We start from the raw sequence: 15,239 nt of genomic DNA, 5'->3' as shown, positions 1-15,239 counted from the left end.
TCTGTGAATGTGGCATGACTGTTGTGCTACCAAATCCAGTGTAGTTTTGTTTTTTGGGGGCTGGGGGAGACTTTTAGCACTGCTTTTTAAACTTTTTTATGGTCTAAATGTTTGATTTACTGATAAATAGCTTGGCAGAATGAATTGAATTAAAAAATTGGCTTCAGGTTTTCTTTATAAATTTACAACAGCATTGGTTTAAGCAGTGAAGCTATATTAAAAAAGAAAAACGAAGACTGCTTCATTCAAAGGGGACCTCCAGTTTGTGTTGAATGAAATTTCTCAGAGCCTGAAACATTCAAAGCACAAAGATGAAAATAACACCAGGGGAAAATGTCATTCCTGAAAAAAATTTACCCCTATTCAAACTCACTGTTTCATGAGGTATCATTAACAATGACTTTTCAGGTATGTTTCTCTGCTTTTTACTCCCCTGATAAGACGTTTTTGCCAAAGTAAGTTTACATATTGCCTGAAAATCAAATATATAACATAAAAAGTCAAAAATGTATTCTGAACAACTAGATATGATAATTTTTCATAGGTGGAATTCAGTGTTTGACATAGTAATGGCTAAATGGTATGTTTGATGAAAAACATGCACCTGATATACTACTGTTAAACACTGCAATATATAAACCTAAATTTTCCCCAATTTTTCTCAGCACCTCTTTAGGTTTATCGTCATAAGGCTCCCGTCTCTCTTACTGATCTTACTGAGTAAGTCCGACCAATTGGATGAATATGCAATATGCTAATGTTTCCAAAGCAGTCTGTAGTGATTAGCATATTGTACACTGATATTGCAATGATTACTGCAACTTCATTTGTTGTACAGCTCTAACACTGTGGTATAACATCAAAGCCTAACACATAGATCTTATTTTAAAATGAGAAAAAAGGTTGTGGTTTCTCAAATAGGTTAATGCTTCATTTACGCGTGTTTGTGCTTACAAACACCCCAAACCCAAAGCAATCACTTTTACCTTGTTAAAAAAATGTTAGTATATTTTAAAATTATGAACACATTTTGGAAGGGAATAGTGATATCAATTGAAATATTACTATATTATTACTAAATATTACTATATTTTGTGTAATGGGTTGAGAAAGGCAGCCATGTTGAGAAAATGTTTCTCTCATTAACGCTGTGTTGGAGGATAGTTGTTTATCCAATTTCCATTTGTAATTTGTAATTGGATAGATGGTCAAAATGTTCAATTTCAAAAGTTCAGACTTCAAAGATTGCTCATAAAGTTTAAAAACAGGGCATGAATACTTTATAATTATTTTCACTTTGATAGTCTCTGTTTGGCCCTTTCTATTTATTAGGACGATGAAAAGTCCAGTTGTAAAGCTTCACAAACATTAATGTTGCTCTTTTTAACCCTCTGTCATACAAAGAGTCTTGAATTAAACACCATGGCCAACCATTTCTAAAGCTTTCAGTTCTATGAACAAAGTTTCTTGAAGCACCAAGACAAAATCATAATCACCAGACTCAAAGTTGGCAGACATTAGAGATATTCTAAGCATTGATAATTTGCATATTCCAAAATAATTCCTCGACGTGGCTTCAAAGAGTCAAGGTATTATTTTTATTAAGAGAAAACTAATCTAAATATGCAAATGTGATGATCAAATGTTGAAGACATCACGTCTGTGGCTAATTCAGTTCTGTTTACTCGTCTTCTGAATGAGCCTACATGTGTGAATGATTTCTTTGGTTTGTGGAGCTGAATGCACGCAGCAGCTCTTTCGCCTCGCCTCGCTCTCACGTGCCTTTCTAGAGAAATCTGACGAGATGACCTGCTGCTCTTCACTCTAAGCTCCTTACCAATATGTGACCTGGGAGCAGAGCCACATTGGCTCATCATCAAACCTCTTTACTGCTTGTTGCAGAAGTACACACTAACACACAATAACCCATCGATGGCTCTATCATTCATCCCATTCATGCCAGTTCCTCTGGAACATACAGAAAACAATCACACTTTACGCACACACAGAGCACACTTGTGATTTCTAACAAACACATTTTAAAAAACCTTGCAGTAACACGAGGAGCTGGAAGACCACTCACTGCTCTGCACTCAGCTCTTAGTAACTGACAGCTCTTAGTAACTCTTTTTAAAAGAGACTATTCTTGTTTAGTACACTACACATCCATGTTGCTTACTGATTTCCAGTTTCCTAACATATGCAGAAAAGTTACAGTACTGCAGGTCAGTAACTATGAAATGTGGCAAAAGAAGGAACAGCACAGTAAAAAAAGGTTTCTTATATTACTACTTTTGATTTGGAAAATTTTAAGTTAAACATACGTATAACTTTAGAGTTTTATTCCAATCTGCCACCATCATCATCACAGTCTTGCTTATTCTGTGGGGTTGTAAGATAAATCTTACACCTCTTCAAGCCATTTTTCACCTTTTCCCCCCCAGTTTTTTAAACTTTAAAAATTGCATTGACTCTACCTTTGGAAAGCTTGAGAAATTAAAGTTCTTCTTGTAGCCATGAAGATAAACACTCTTAGTGCTATATTCTCTTTTCTTTCCTGTTATGGGGAATGGCAAATTGTATCTCACAGTTTTAAATAGGGGAGCAAAAATGTCCTGGATTATATTACCACAAAGTCTGATCACATTAGTGAACTAAAAATGCTCATTTTAGATTTATTTTATAGAATGTGTCAGACATGACAGCAATTGTTTTAATGAACTAGTCAGTGCATTGTTGCCCTCTATTTTCCATTATGAGCAATAACAGTCCTAAGAAAGGGAAAAAACAAAATGTAATGATAAAATGGTTTTGCAATGCAGAGAATTGTAGGCTCAATGTGACTGTACTGGACTGTCAACAAATTGTGATGTATGTTTTATAAAGTAACAAAATGATATTTTAAACGATTGCTAAGCAATAAAACAGAGACAGTGTGGGAAAGAATGAGGACGGTTTCTGTGTGTGTGGACTCACCGTGTGGCCAGTTTATGATTGACCACTCCACTGTCGGTGATAACTTCACTCAGGCGCAGCTCGAGGTGTACTTTTCCCTGTAAGACACAAAAATAATCCAACATCTAATTTATTTTATGTTGTAAGGCATGTGAGACAAAAATAGACTCTGAATATGCAGATAACATCCTCAACCCCTTTTTGAACCTTTTTGTCTACTGTACTGCTCACCTTTACTATCAGTATTTTAACACAACATTGGACCTGGAAGCAGGAAAGAAAGGCAGTATTGACCTTTCCTCTCTCTCTTGATCATCCTGAGTCCAGGATCCTTGTCTCTTCAGATCACCCTAAAAGGATTTAGTTCTGATAGACGGCCATGTTGGACTGGATCATTACCCTGTTGACGATCCATTTTCTGTTTTTTTGTAGAGAAAATAATTTTTTTATATACAATGTCCAGCTGTTTTACAGAGTCCATAATGCCATGCACTATAGCAACACTTTCAGGGCCCTTAGAAAATTAACAGGCCCTCAGCATGACAGATCCTCCACCAAAACAAACAGTTTGTATGAATACTTTCATCTTCTGTTTCGCACTAGATCTACCTTTAGTATTTATTATCAAAAAGGTCAAAATTAAGCTCATTTTACCAAAGCACTCAAGTCATGTTAAAGTTCAAGCAGCATTTACCAAATACCACATGTTTACATTTGTGATGGTATGATAGAAATGGCTTTTTCATAGCATATTTCCCCAAATAACTGGAGCATGTAGCAGATGGGGTATAATGGTTTTTATGCAGAGGTGCCACTCTTTGTTGCTATTCTCCAACATTTTATTTTACTGACATACAGGATAAATTCACAGTTAACTGACATGCATATCTAATATTTTCAATCTGAAAATTTCCTGATTTTAATTTATTTTTATTCTTTCTACACACCCTACAAAGCGTGCCAATAATTGTGGCACAGCATTCATATTTATTTTTATCGACTCTAATAAACGCCATACAGCATTTTCTAATCTACAGACTTGTTTTCATGTTGTGAGACGCTCAATTGAACACAGTTTTAAGCCTGTCATAAAACACAGCGAAGTACGCCGTCATGCTGATGAAGAAATCATCTAACACGCCGACAGACAATATTTCTTCTTTCAAGATTTGTGTGTTTCTGTTTGGTTCTTTATTAATCAAAGCTACTCGGCTGTAAACAAGCTGTAATCCCGCCCTGACAGTGGAGCAGAATAACTGTGGCTGGTCGTCATGCTGGAGATGTTTTCCTTCTGAAGTGATTGGATTAATGACATAATGACAGTGTAGTGGTGCAGCTGTCTAGAAAAGCTCCATTAATTAACAGCATCAGTATGCAAACTCACAGGCGTTGCTGCTTCTGGGAGATTCAAACGGAGGGAATACACACACACACACATGCATGCTCGCACACATGCATGCATGCACAGGCCAAACAATGCGTCCTCTATTGAACAGAGAAGAGAGACACTCTATCTTCCTACTTCATTTGATCCATCTCCTTCGCTTTTCTCTCAGAGCTGTGTGTCTCTCACGCATCCTTCCTCTTCCCCAGCTCCGCGGATGAATGTGTCTCTGTTTCAGATCGCTGCTCCGGGGCTACACACACCCATCTGTCTGCAGATGTTACTGCTCACTGTTCACTCTGTGTGTCTGCGAGTGTGGGTGACTGACAGTGCTGAATAGTGAATGGCAGAAAAGGTTGCACATGCAGCAAACAAAGCACGATGAATGAGAGTGGCGAAAAGGCACTCGGCACTTAATAACTGGAAGAGTTTTTTGGAAGCTGCAAGCACATATGTTGTCTCAATTGCTTTTTTGTATGTTTAAAACAAATTCCTGGGTTGCTTTTTGGTTTTAAGACCAAGATAGTTTAACCCCAGTCGATTTATCTGCAAATAAAACCTTACTTCTCAAAAAAAATAAAAAATAAAAAATAACAATGGCAATTGTTCAAATGTAGCCAATGTAATGTTTGGAAAAATATTTAAATCAGAAAAAAAATGTCATTTTATTTCTGCTGAAAGTCTTTTGTCCTTTCAATGCTCGGACTTACAACCAGCACAGCTCCCAAAGGACCACACACAGAGAAAAAGCACAATGTAACCTCCTACTTATGTGCATTACTTGGTTTGTTTGTTTGTACTCGTTTTCCGTACATGTCACACAATATTGTTGAGTTTGAAAATCTTGCCTGTTCTTAAATTACAGGTGTGTACAGTTAACACTTGTCGACATATTTTAATTTGCAATTTTGTATTTATGTTTATTTCAAAGTAGATGCCCTCTGATAGTCAGTTAGTCATTTCTACTGAGTGTTATTACAGCGTGTGTTTGTGTGTGTCGGTGTGGGTGTGTATGTGGGAGGAAAAAGGGAAGATGTGGTGGGTGGGTTGCTTGTTTTTAGACATCAATTTTTCAACAATATTGCACTTTACCAGCTGTGGGACCAAAAAGGAGGGTTATGTTTTCATTCTATTTCATTCTTATTGCAAACAACTACAATTGGACCAAGTCACATATTTGAATAGTTTTAGTTTTTATTTTGCGAAGGTAGAAAAACAGGATACGGTTGGAGGAAAATGCAAAAATACTGGAATTTCCTCCTACTGATGCTGCCTTACCAACAGCTACTGAGATGTTTGAGGCTTTACGATGTCTTTTTGTTCAACATGACAGCAAAGGCTGCCATTGGATAAATATGCAGTTCAAGACTGGTTTGAATGTTACATTCTAACAAATTCTAATGTGGTTGTAATCAGATCATTCTCAATAGAAAAGGATATAAACTTGGCCTCTTTCAAGATCATCTAGAAGGTTTTGCATATGTTTCCTCTTCTACTCACAAACAGAAAGTGACAAAGGTCAGTGGATGTTTTGTTTTTTTAAATTATTATTTCCACAGAAAACACAGAGATCCAGGTGACTTTGACCCTGCAGGTATGAATGTTTCAGGTGCACACAGGCTGTGTTTGTTTGGGTTCTGTCCCGACTCCCAACATTTACACACAGACACAGTATCCAGGGCGAGGCACTGGGTGATTCCTGCTTTGATATGGGAAATTCAGAAGAAATTGTTCATGTTGTGTGGAATATTTTAGCTTTTTTTTTTTTTTTTAGCTAGCAAATGACTTTCTGATATCAGTAAAGCAGACTTTAAAATGTCCTGATCCGAGGCGTATTTATAGCTTCATAAATACGCGACAAGCACATGGCCCAGTTAAGATCGTGAGGTAATATTCACGAAGTTCAGTTGAATAAATTGCTCTTCTACAGCTATGTGAAAGAAACCAGAGATTTCTCCAAAGTTAAGGAGTGACAACCCCAGGGGCCTATTATATGGCAGTTTTACAGAGGAACTGGAAGGATAATTAAAAGATCAAAGAAGCAGAAATACAAATCTGTCATGTAAGCAGGCCCAAAGCGTTGTATGATAATAATGCAGTTTAGATCAACTGTGACTTTCACTGGAACCCGGCGACTAGAGATCATGAAACAGGAGGATGTGCCAGTTTAAGTTTTGGTTGGCTGCTGCTGTATCCAGAGATTTATGTCTAATTTTTGTAGCTGACTTTTTTGGGACAAAAGACAATTCTGACCTAAAAACAAAAAAGCAGATGATCAGTTCTTAAACTTATTTACACGTCATTCATTTTTAAGAACTAGGAAATACTGTAGCTGAAGAATTGAAACAGAATCTAAGAGAAGCATCATCTTTCTGTTGATCCTCTGCATGAAGTTTTAAGTTTTCCCCTCACTGATGCTAAAATACTTTTATTTTTGGAATATTTTATTGATTCCATATCGTCAGCCTGTGATTATCACAGGCTGACGGTAACAAAGGACCTAAAGATCCCACTTAAAATGAGTTTTTTGCCAACATGACTCGACACTGGTTTATTCCTTTCTTTGGATGTGTGTTATTTGTATTTCTTTATGATATATTCCAGTATTCCAATTTATTTGACAGCTGTCTTTGGATGTGTTTTTAAGCCAGAATGACTTTTTTTGTCATAGTTACTTGGCAAAATGTGATAAAATTGTCAGGTAAAAGACAAAAAAATGAAAGAAAAATCAGCCAAAATACACAAAATTCTTCCATATGTTATGATGAACAGCACATAAGTGCAGAAAAGCCCGGGGACTCAGAAGTAAAATAAAAGTAAATGACAGACTCACAGATTTTACACATGAATATAGAGATCATGCACTTGATGCTCACTGGAAAAAGCTGGTCAAAAAGTTTAGGAGTGAACACATTTTACATATTCATGTCATACTTTTCCACCCGAGTATAAAAACAAACAACCATGGATTCTTTATGATAAAAAAACAAAGAGGAAAAACAGCTTGGTGTTTGGAAAGTTTGATTCTGTTTTCTCTCTGTACTGACCTGCACTTCTGAGTCAGCGCTGACAGGCTGCAGCTGGAACCAGGTGTCTTTCCCATGGTATTTTTGCAGGTCCTCTTTCTTCACAGCAACTTTGCCTACACACACACACACGCACACACACACACACACACACACACACACACACACACATGCGCACACGTCAGCAAACAAAGACAAATAAGCTCCAAACGCGACTCACTTTATGCTTTCCAAAAAGGCCTACGTGTTCAGATTTAATCTACAGCAAAAGCCCGACAAAGGCCCACGCACAGCGCTCACATGTCTGCTCACGCTCTGTAAATCCTCACACATCCATCCATCCATCCCTGCGTAACCCAAACAGGCACCTGAAGAAGAAATACACACAAGATGCACTGTGGTGGCCTGGAGATAACCCCAGGAAGTAAATCGTACCACCTGCAATCATTCACACTCACACACAATCAGGGCGGAGTTGTGAAGATATGTCAGTTTGTGGTAAGTGATCAAACCCACTTAGATTCCTAGAGCCACACCAACACACCCGAAACCACTGAGAAACTTACATTCACCGCAAACACACAGGGACAATTAATATAAGAGCGCAATGAAAGGTCATAGGTCACACAGAAATATCAACTGGTAAATTATTATTCCTCCATTATTGCAGTAGGACAGATAAACACTGAAAATGTAGCTGCAGTTTTTTGTGGAGGTATTATCATTTTGGTCATTTATTAGGCTTTTTGTATTCCAGTTCCAGTTGTATAGCTGAGTATTTACTGGATTTTCTTCTAGCTGTTTTCTAAACTTCAAGACAAATCTGCCTTAATTGATTTGTATATATGTTCTCATGTTTTTCCCCATTTTTAAAAGTGACACACCATAAATATACCCAAAGGAAACTACGAGTTTTAGTATTTATAAATTCCGAGACAGACTGATCAACCTTAAAAGTAAACCAAATTTATTTTTAGGGGAAAATGTGTACCACCAATGATTTTATAAAGAACATACTTTATCTTTACACCAAACTGTTTACATGTTGAACAAGTGCTCAGATTAAATATAGCATTTTTTCCTATTTTTTTAGTATAAAATAATACGTCTTAGATGTATGTTTTACCACAATAAAAACAAAGTAACAGTAAATGTGGGAGATGATGTAGTGCTTGGAAAGTCACAAAACTTTTACAAAACACTTTTATATCATTTTAAATCACTTTTTGAAACTTAAATTTATTTGTTGGCATTTAATTGAGGCCTGATACTGTAACTTTTCAGCTTTGAGCTTTTCAACTTTTTGATTTTATTTACTTATTACTACTCTTATTTTTCATAATATTATTTTTTTTCTCTCTTCATCAACTTAATCCATTGTGTTATTATTTTATGCAACACTTTGGTGCAATTTTAAACCCGTGCTATATCAAGAAAATTGACAATGACATTGAAATTGAAACAAATTTCAATATCTCATCACTGCAGGCCAATCAAGCTAATGCCATCTCCCTGGTCCTGCTTTTTTCTGCATCATAAAACTGAACCAGACAAAAACAAAACAAAACAAAACCATTAACCTCTCTAACAATTAAATATCATCTTGTTTGAAATCTTGTCATTTTCTTCCTGCTTACTCGAAAGACTTGATTTTTATTTTGCGAACTCCACCATGTCATGTCTGCACATGGTTTGCTGGAGAGAAACCAAAGCTCATAACTGTGCTTGCAGACATCTTGCTGACTCAGGTTTGCTGCATGTTACTGAGAAGTACTGTGAGACTAGAGAATTTAAAGTTTGAGCTTGCTAGCACTGGTAGGAGCTGCTGAGGGCGCAATGCCTCTGGTATACTGACATCAGCTGGATCCTGAACAAAGAGAAACGTGAGCGACAGCAGAAACCTCTGAGCGACCAGACTGTAAACCTCCAGACGACTTTTATTTTTAGCCCCATCCCAGCAATGAAACATCTTTGACTCAGCATGCTGCCGTGAGGGCAGAGACTGGCGTCCAATTAGATCTTGTCAGGGTGTAAACACCTGTTGGCAGCCAATCAGAGAAGCCTGGCTCAGTCAGACAGGGTGTAATTATTGGCAGTGATTATTCTCAGCGCCGAGGGATGATCGCATCTGATGAGTGGATAAAACTCGTACTATAAAATATTCTAAAATAAAAATTCACTAAATAAGAAGGGGATTACATTGTGTTTAATGAGCTGATTCACTTTTTGTGTCCTGCTAGAAAAACCGGTGTTTTTAAAAAACACCTAAAAAACAGTCATCTACGACTAGAGTGATTTTTCACTCCAAGTCGATTTTCAAGCTCGATATTAGATGATAATGGGGCTGAAAAGGGGAGCATTAAACAGAGAGATGAGCTTATGACTCACCAATGCTGGAGTCCCTCCTGAATACGTCCCTGTCGAAAATGTAGAAGGAGAGATGTCTGAAGCTGCGTGGAATCTCGCAGTAGAAATCCTCCCCGTAGAAAGGACTGCAGGAAAGAGACAGACTGGGGTCAGAAACTGATACAACGTGTCACTTTATTAAAGAGTAATCAGTGTGTTAACGTTGTTTTTCCTCTTACAATGTTTACTGTGTGACTTCTTGAACGAGGAGCCGCAGTTTCCAGAAAATAGCACAGCACAGCATGGTATATTTAATCTCATCTTTTTGACATTTTTTAAGATCAAAGTTTAAAAAAACGATTGAAAACAAACCAAAATGAAGATAATGGTGTTGATTTGGAACTGCAGTTGTGTGGACGTTTTTCCTGTCAATTGAGCTGGGAGACACGCATGTGAACCGCAGACCCAGAGACCGTTTTCTCACTCAGAATAAATTATTCCTTCAGATTTAATTTCAAATTTTGTTTAAAACCACTTTGTTTAAACTACAGAGAGATCGACACACTGCTGTGTAAAAAAGGGCTTTATTCAGAATATTATGAACACTCAATGCCTCATAGTTTACTCTAATTATTTTCTGCGTAGTATTTTACGTTTTTATTTATTTGTTTAATTTGGTCAAATTTGGTAATATTATTTTCATTACTGAGGAAATAATAATTCCAGTGGCTAGCTCTAATACTAAGTTGCAATATTGTTGTTTATTTTTGATAAATATACAAAACCTAATTTGTTCCTTGTTTAAGATATGTTCTAAGATCCCTGAAAGGACAATTATTCTTCAGATCATTTTAACAGGTAATGAGAATCATTCATTTCATTCATGAGTCCAGTAAATACTGGAGCAGCACATTTTATTGAATCACAATCATCGTCTCAATTTTAATGTGGGCAATCATATAATCCCAAAGAACTGATTGCGTGCAATATTTTGAAGGATGTCGTACGTCAGGTGCCGCACTTTCACAATCTACATGTCAATGACATATTTGGCCAGTTTAAAAGCCAACATCTGATGCAATGCTTTGTGATGTGGCTTCATAATAATTGGGGCCTGCCATGCAAAGCAATGGCAGGAACCTATTGCTATTCTCCCAAGAAAAGTTTCTTTATTATTATTGGGGCCTGCCATGCAAAGCAATGGCAGGAACCTATTGCTATTCTCCCAAGAAAAGTTTCTTTATTATTATTATTCTTTATTTTTCATCCGTAACCGTTAATGCGGCTCATACCGCTGCGTGCACACCTACAAAAGAGGTATCAAAACGTGCAGAAAATTCACGCCATTCCAGCTATTACTTTTGGTGGGATTCGGGATTAACATGGCGACATAATTCGCAAAAAACTACGAAAAAAACCCCATTATAACTCAATGGGAAAAATCCTAGAAATACCCTATTTTTGAGGATTTGCTGTGTCGTCACAAATTCACCTAGAAATGCCATTCAAATTTCATTTTGTAGATACGTCTGTGATCTCTTCGAAAGTGAAGACGGCTCGTCGATACCAGTTATGGTTTGTCCACAATTTGCCTCTAAGCGACCCAAAGTTTCTCATTTTTGCTCATATTAGAGTGACAGCCGACCTCGGTTCATATCTGGGCACAACATTTCTTTCTCTCATCGCTGTAAATGCTCTGAGTGAGGTACAGATATGAATCTCGGGACTATCGCAGAAGACACATTGAACTGTCATACGCTTAAAACGCTTTTCGAATATGTATTACGGTTCCCGAACAAGAAGGATTTGTTTCCAATGCTTTTTTTCAGTAAAGTGTGTTTGCTCAAACACACTTGTGTGTTTGAGAGCTCACAGCTCAGAGCTCACACCTGCTGAGACCATTATTTGCCATAGCAACGGAACTCAAGAGGCTATTGGCTGCTGGTTAGGACTACGAATACGCATCGTTGTAGTTCTATCTATCCTCAGTTGAAACAGATCAGGACTGAGAACTGGCCTTTACAACTACTTGCTGCTTTGGGCTGTATATAACTGATTTAACTCAGTAACTGTTACACATGGGATTAGTTTTACACTTTAAAATTAAGCATATTGAAAATTTCACAATAAAAGCCCTGAATATTTTTACATGACGTAATTGCTCTTTTTTGGCTTTATTTGACTTTTTCATCCAAAGCACTGTTACACATGGTATTAGTTTGGCCCTTTAAAATGAAGCTTAACAAAAATTTCAAAATAAAAGCCTTGAATATTTTTACATCAGCTACTTGTGTTTTGAGCATTATATAACTATTTTAACCGAAGGACTATTACGCATGGGATTAGTTTGGCCCTTTGAAATGAAGCATCCTGCAAATTTCAAAATAAAAGCCTTGAATATTTTTACATGACGTAATTGCTCTTTTTGGCTTTATTTGACTTTTTCATCCAAAGCACTGTTACACATGGTATTAGTTTGGCCCTTTGAAATGAATATTAACAAAAATTTCAAAATTAAAGCCTTGAATATTTTTACATCATGTAATTGCTCTTTTTGGCTTTATTTGACTTTTTCATCCAAAGCACTGTTACACGTGGTATTAGTTTGGCCCTTTGAAATGAAGCTTAACAAAAGTTTCAAAATAAAAGCCTTGAATATTTTTACATGACGTAATTGCTCTTTTTGGCTTTATTTGACTTTTTCATCCAAAGCACTCTTACACGTGGTATTAGTTCAGAACTTTAAAATGAAGCATACTGAAAATTTCAAAATAAAAGCCTTGAATATTTTACATGAAGTAATTGCTCTTTTTGGCCGTATATGACTTTTTCATCCAAAGCAATGTTACACATGGGATTAGTTCGGAACTTTAAAATGGAGCATAATAATAATTTCAAAATAAAAGCCTTGAATATTTTTACATCAGGTAATTGCTGTTTTTGGCTTTATTTGACGTTTTCATCCAAAGCACTGTTACACATGGGATTACTTTGGAACTTTGAAATGAAGCATACTGAAAATTTCAAAATAAAAGCCTTGAATATTTTTACATCAGGTAATTGCTGTTTTTGGCTTTATATGACTTTTTCATCCAAAGCACTGTTACACATGGGATTAGTTTGGAACTTTAAAATGGAGCATAATAATAATTTCAAAATAAAAGCCTTGAATATTTTTACATCAGGTAATTGCTCTTTTTGGCTTTATTTGACTTTTTCATCCAAAGCACTGTTACACGTGGTATTAGTTTGGCCCTTTGAAATGAAGCATTCTGAAAATTTCAAAATAAAAGCCTTGAATAATTTTACATGACGTAATTGCTCTTTTTGGCTTTATTTGACTTTTTCATCCAAAGCACTGTTACACGTGGTATTAGTTTGGCCCTTTGAAATGAAGCATACTGAAAATTTCAAAATAAAAGCCTTGAATATTTTTACATCAGCTACTTGTGTTTTGAGCATTATATAACTATTTTAACCCAAGGACTATTACGCATGGGATTAGTTTGGCCCTTTGAAATGAAGGTTAACAAAACTTCCAAAATAAAAGCCTTGACAACATTTTAAATCGTACCGAACGGTGCACGTCCGCCTCGCTTAACGTTCTTGCGGTTCTCCGCGTGCCACTGATCACGTCGCGGCGTCCTTTGGCGTCGACGCCGATTTGTGGCGCGACGACGCCGGGACCATGCCCGACGGGCGCGCCTTGGCAGGCCCCGGCTAAATTTCTTCCGAAATTTTCTAGTTATTCTTTATTTTTCATCCGTAACCGTTAATGCGGCTCATACCGCTGCGTGCACACCTACAAAAGAGGTATCAAAACGTGCAGAAAATTCACGCCATTCCAGCTATTACTTTTGGTGGGATTCGGGATTAACATGGCGACATAATTCGCAAAAAACTACGAAAAAAACCCCATTATAACTCAATGGGAAAAATCCTAGAAATACCCTATTTTTGAGGATTTGCTGTGTCGTCACAAATTCACCTAGAAATGCCATTCAAATTTCATTTTGTAGATACGTCTGTGATCTCTTCGAAAGTGAAGACGGCTCGTCGATACCAGTTATGGTTTGTCCACAATTTGCCTCTAAGCGACCCAAAGTTTCTCATTTTTGCTCATATTAGAGTGACAGCCGACCTCGGTTCATATCTGGGCACAACATTTCTTTCTCTCATCACTGTAAATGCTCTGAGTGAGGTACAGATATGAATCTCGGGACTATCGCAGAAGACACATTGAACTGTCATACGCTTAAAACGCTTTTCGAATATGTATTACGGTTCCCGAACAAGAAGGATTTGTTTCCAATGCTTTTTTTCAGTAAAGTGTGTTTGCTCAAACACACTTGTGTGTTTGAGAGCTCACAGCTCAGAGCTCACACCTGCTGAGACCATTATTTGCCATAGCAACGGAACTCAAGAGGCTATTGGCTGCTGGTTAGGACTACGAATACGCATCGTTGTAGTTCTATCTATCCTCAGTTGAAACAGATCAGGACTGAGAACTGGCCTTTACAACTACTTGCTGCTTTGGGCTGTATATAACTGATTTAACTCAGTAACTGTTACACATGGGATTAGTTTTACACTTTAAAATTAAGCATATTGAAAATTTCACAATAAAAGCCCTGAATATTTTTACATGACGTAATTGCTCTTTTTTGGCTTTATTTGACTTTTTCATCCAAAGCACTGTTACACATGGTATTAGTTTGGCCCTTTAAAATGAAGCATACTGAAAATTTCAAAATAAAAGCCTTGAATATTTTTACATCAGCTACTTGTGTTTTGAGCATTATATAACTATTTTAACCGAAGGACTATTACGCATGGGATTAGTTTGGCCCTTTGAAATGAAGCATCCTGCAAATTTCAAAATAAAAGCCTTGAATATTTTTACATGACGTAATTGCTCTTTTTGGCTTTATTTGACTTTTTCATCCAAAGCACTGTTACACATGGTATTAGTTTGGCCCTTTGAAATGAATATTAACAAAAATTTCAAAATTAAAGCCTTGAATATTTTTACATCATGTAATTGCTCTTTTTGGCTTTATTTGACTTTTTCATCCAAAGCACTGTTACACGTGGTATTAGTTTGGCCCTTTGAAATGAAGCTTAACAAAAGTTTCAAAATAAAAGCCTTGAATATTTTTACATGACGTAATTGCTCTTTTTGGCTTTATTTGACTTTTTCATCCAAAGCACTCTTACACGTGGTATTAGTTCAGAACTTTAAAATGAAGCATACTGAAAATTTCAAAATAAAAGCCTTGAATATTTTACATGAAGTAATTGCTCTTTTTGGCCGTATATGACTTTTTCATCCAAAGCAATGTTACACATGGGATTAGTTCGGAACTTTAAAATGGAGCATAATAATAATTTCAAAATAAAAGCCTTGAATATTTTTACATCAGGTAATTGCTGTTTTTGGCTTTTTTTGACGTTTTCATCCAAAGCACTGTTACACATGGGATTACTTTGGAACTTTAAAATGGAGAATAATAATAATTTCAAAATAA

The 15,239-nt window shown here is 36.5% G+C and overlaps 1 protein-coding gene across 1 annotated transcript in view; it reads right to left on the bottom strand.

Annotated features, from left to right (window-relative positions):
• The window catches only part of rasa3 (RAS p21 protein activator 3), a 48,660-nt gene that overhangs the window by 17,058 nt on the left and 16,363 nt on the right, over nt 1–15,239 (bottom strand). The window contains exons 3-5 of the mRNA XM_023332728.1: nt 9,754–9,857; nt 7,387–7,481; nt 2,977–3,053 (exon numbers count right to left, since the gene is read on the bottom strand). Of these exons, the coding sequence (XP_023188496.1) occupies nt 2,977–3,053; nt 7,387–7,481; nt 9,754–9,857 (276 nt within the window). The remainder of the gene's footprint in view (nt 1–2,976; nt 3,054–7,386; nt 7,482–9,753; nt 9,858–15,239) is intronic.

This window comes from Xiphophorus maculatus, chromosome 4 (genome assembly GCF_002775205.1).
Source record: "Xiphophorus maculatus strain JP 163 A chromosome 4, X_maculatus-5.0-male, whole genome shotgun sequence".
NCBI classification, from domain to species: domain Eukaryota; kingdom Metazoa; phylum Chordata; class Actinopteri; order Cyprinodontiformes; family Poeciliidae; genus Xiphophorus; species Xiphophorus maculatus.
This window is presented reverse-complemented; position numbering and strand designations above follow the sequence as displayed.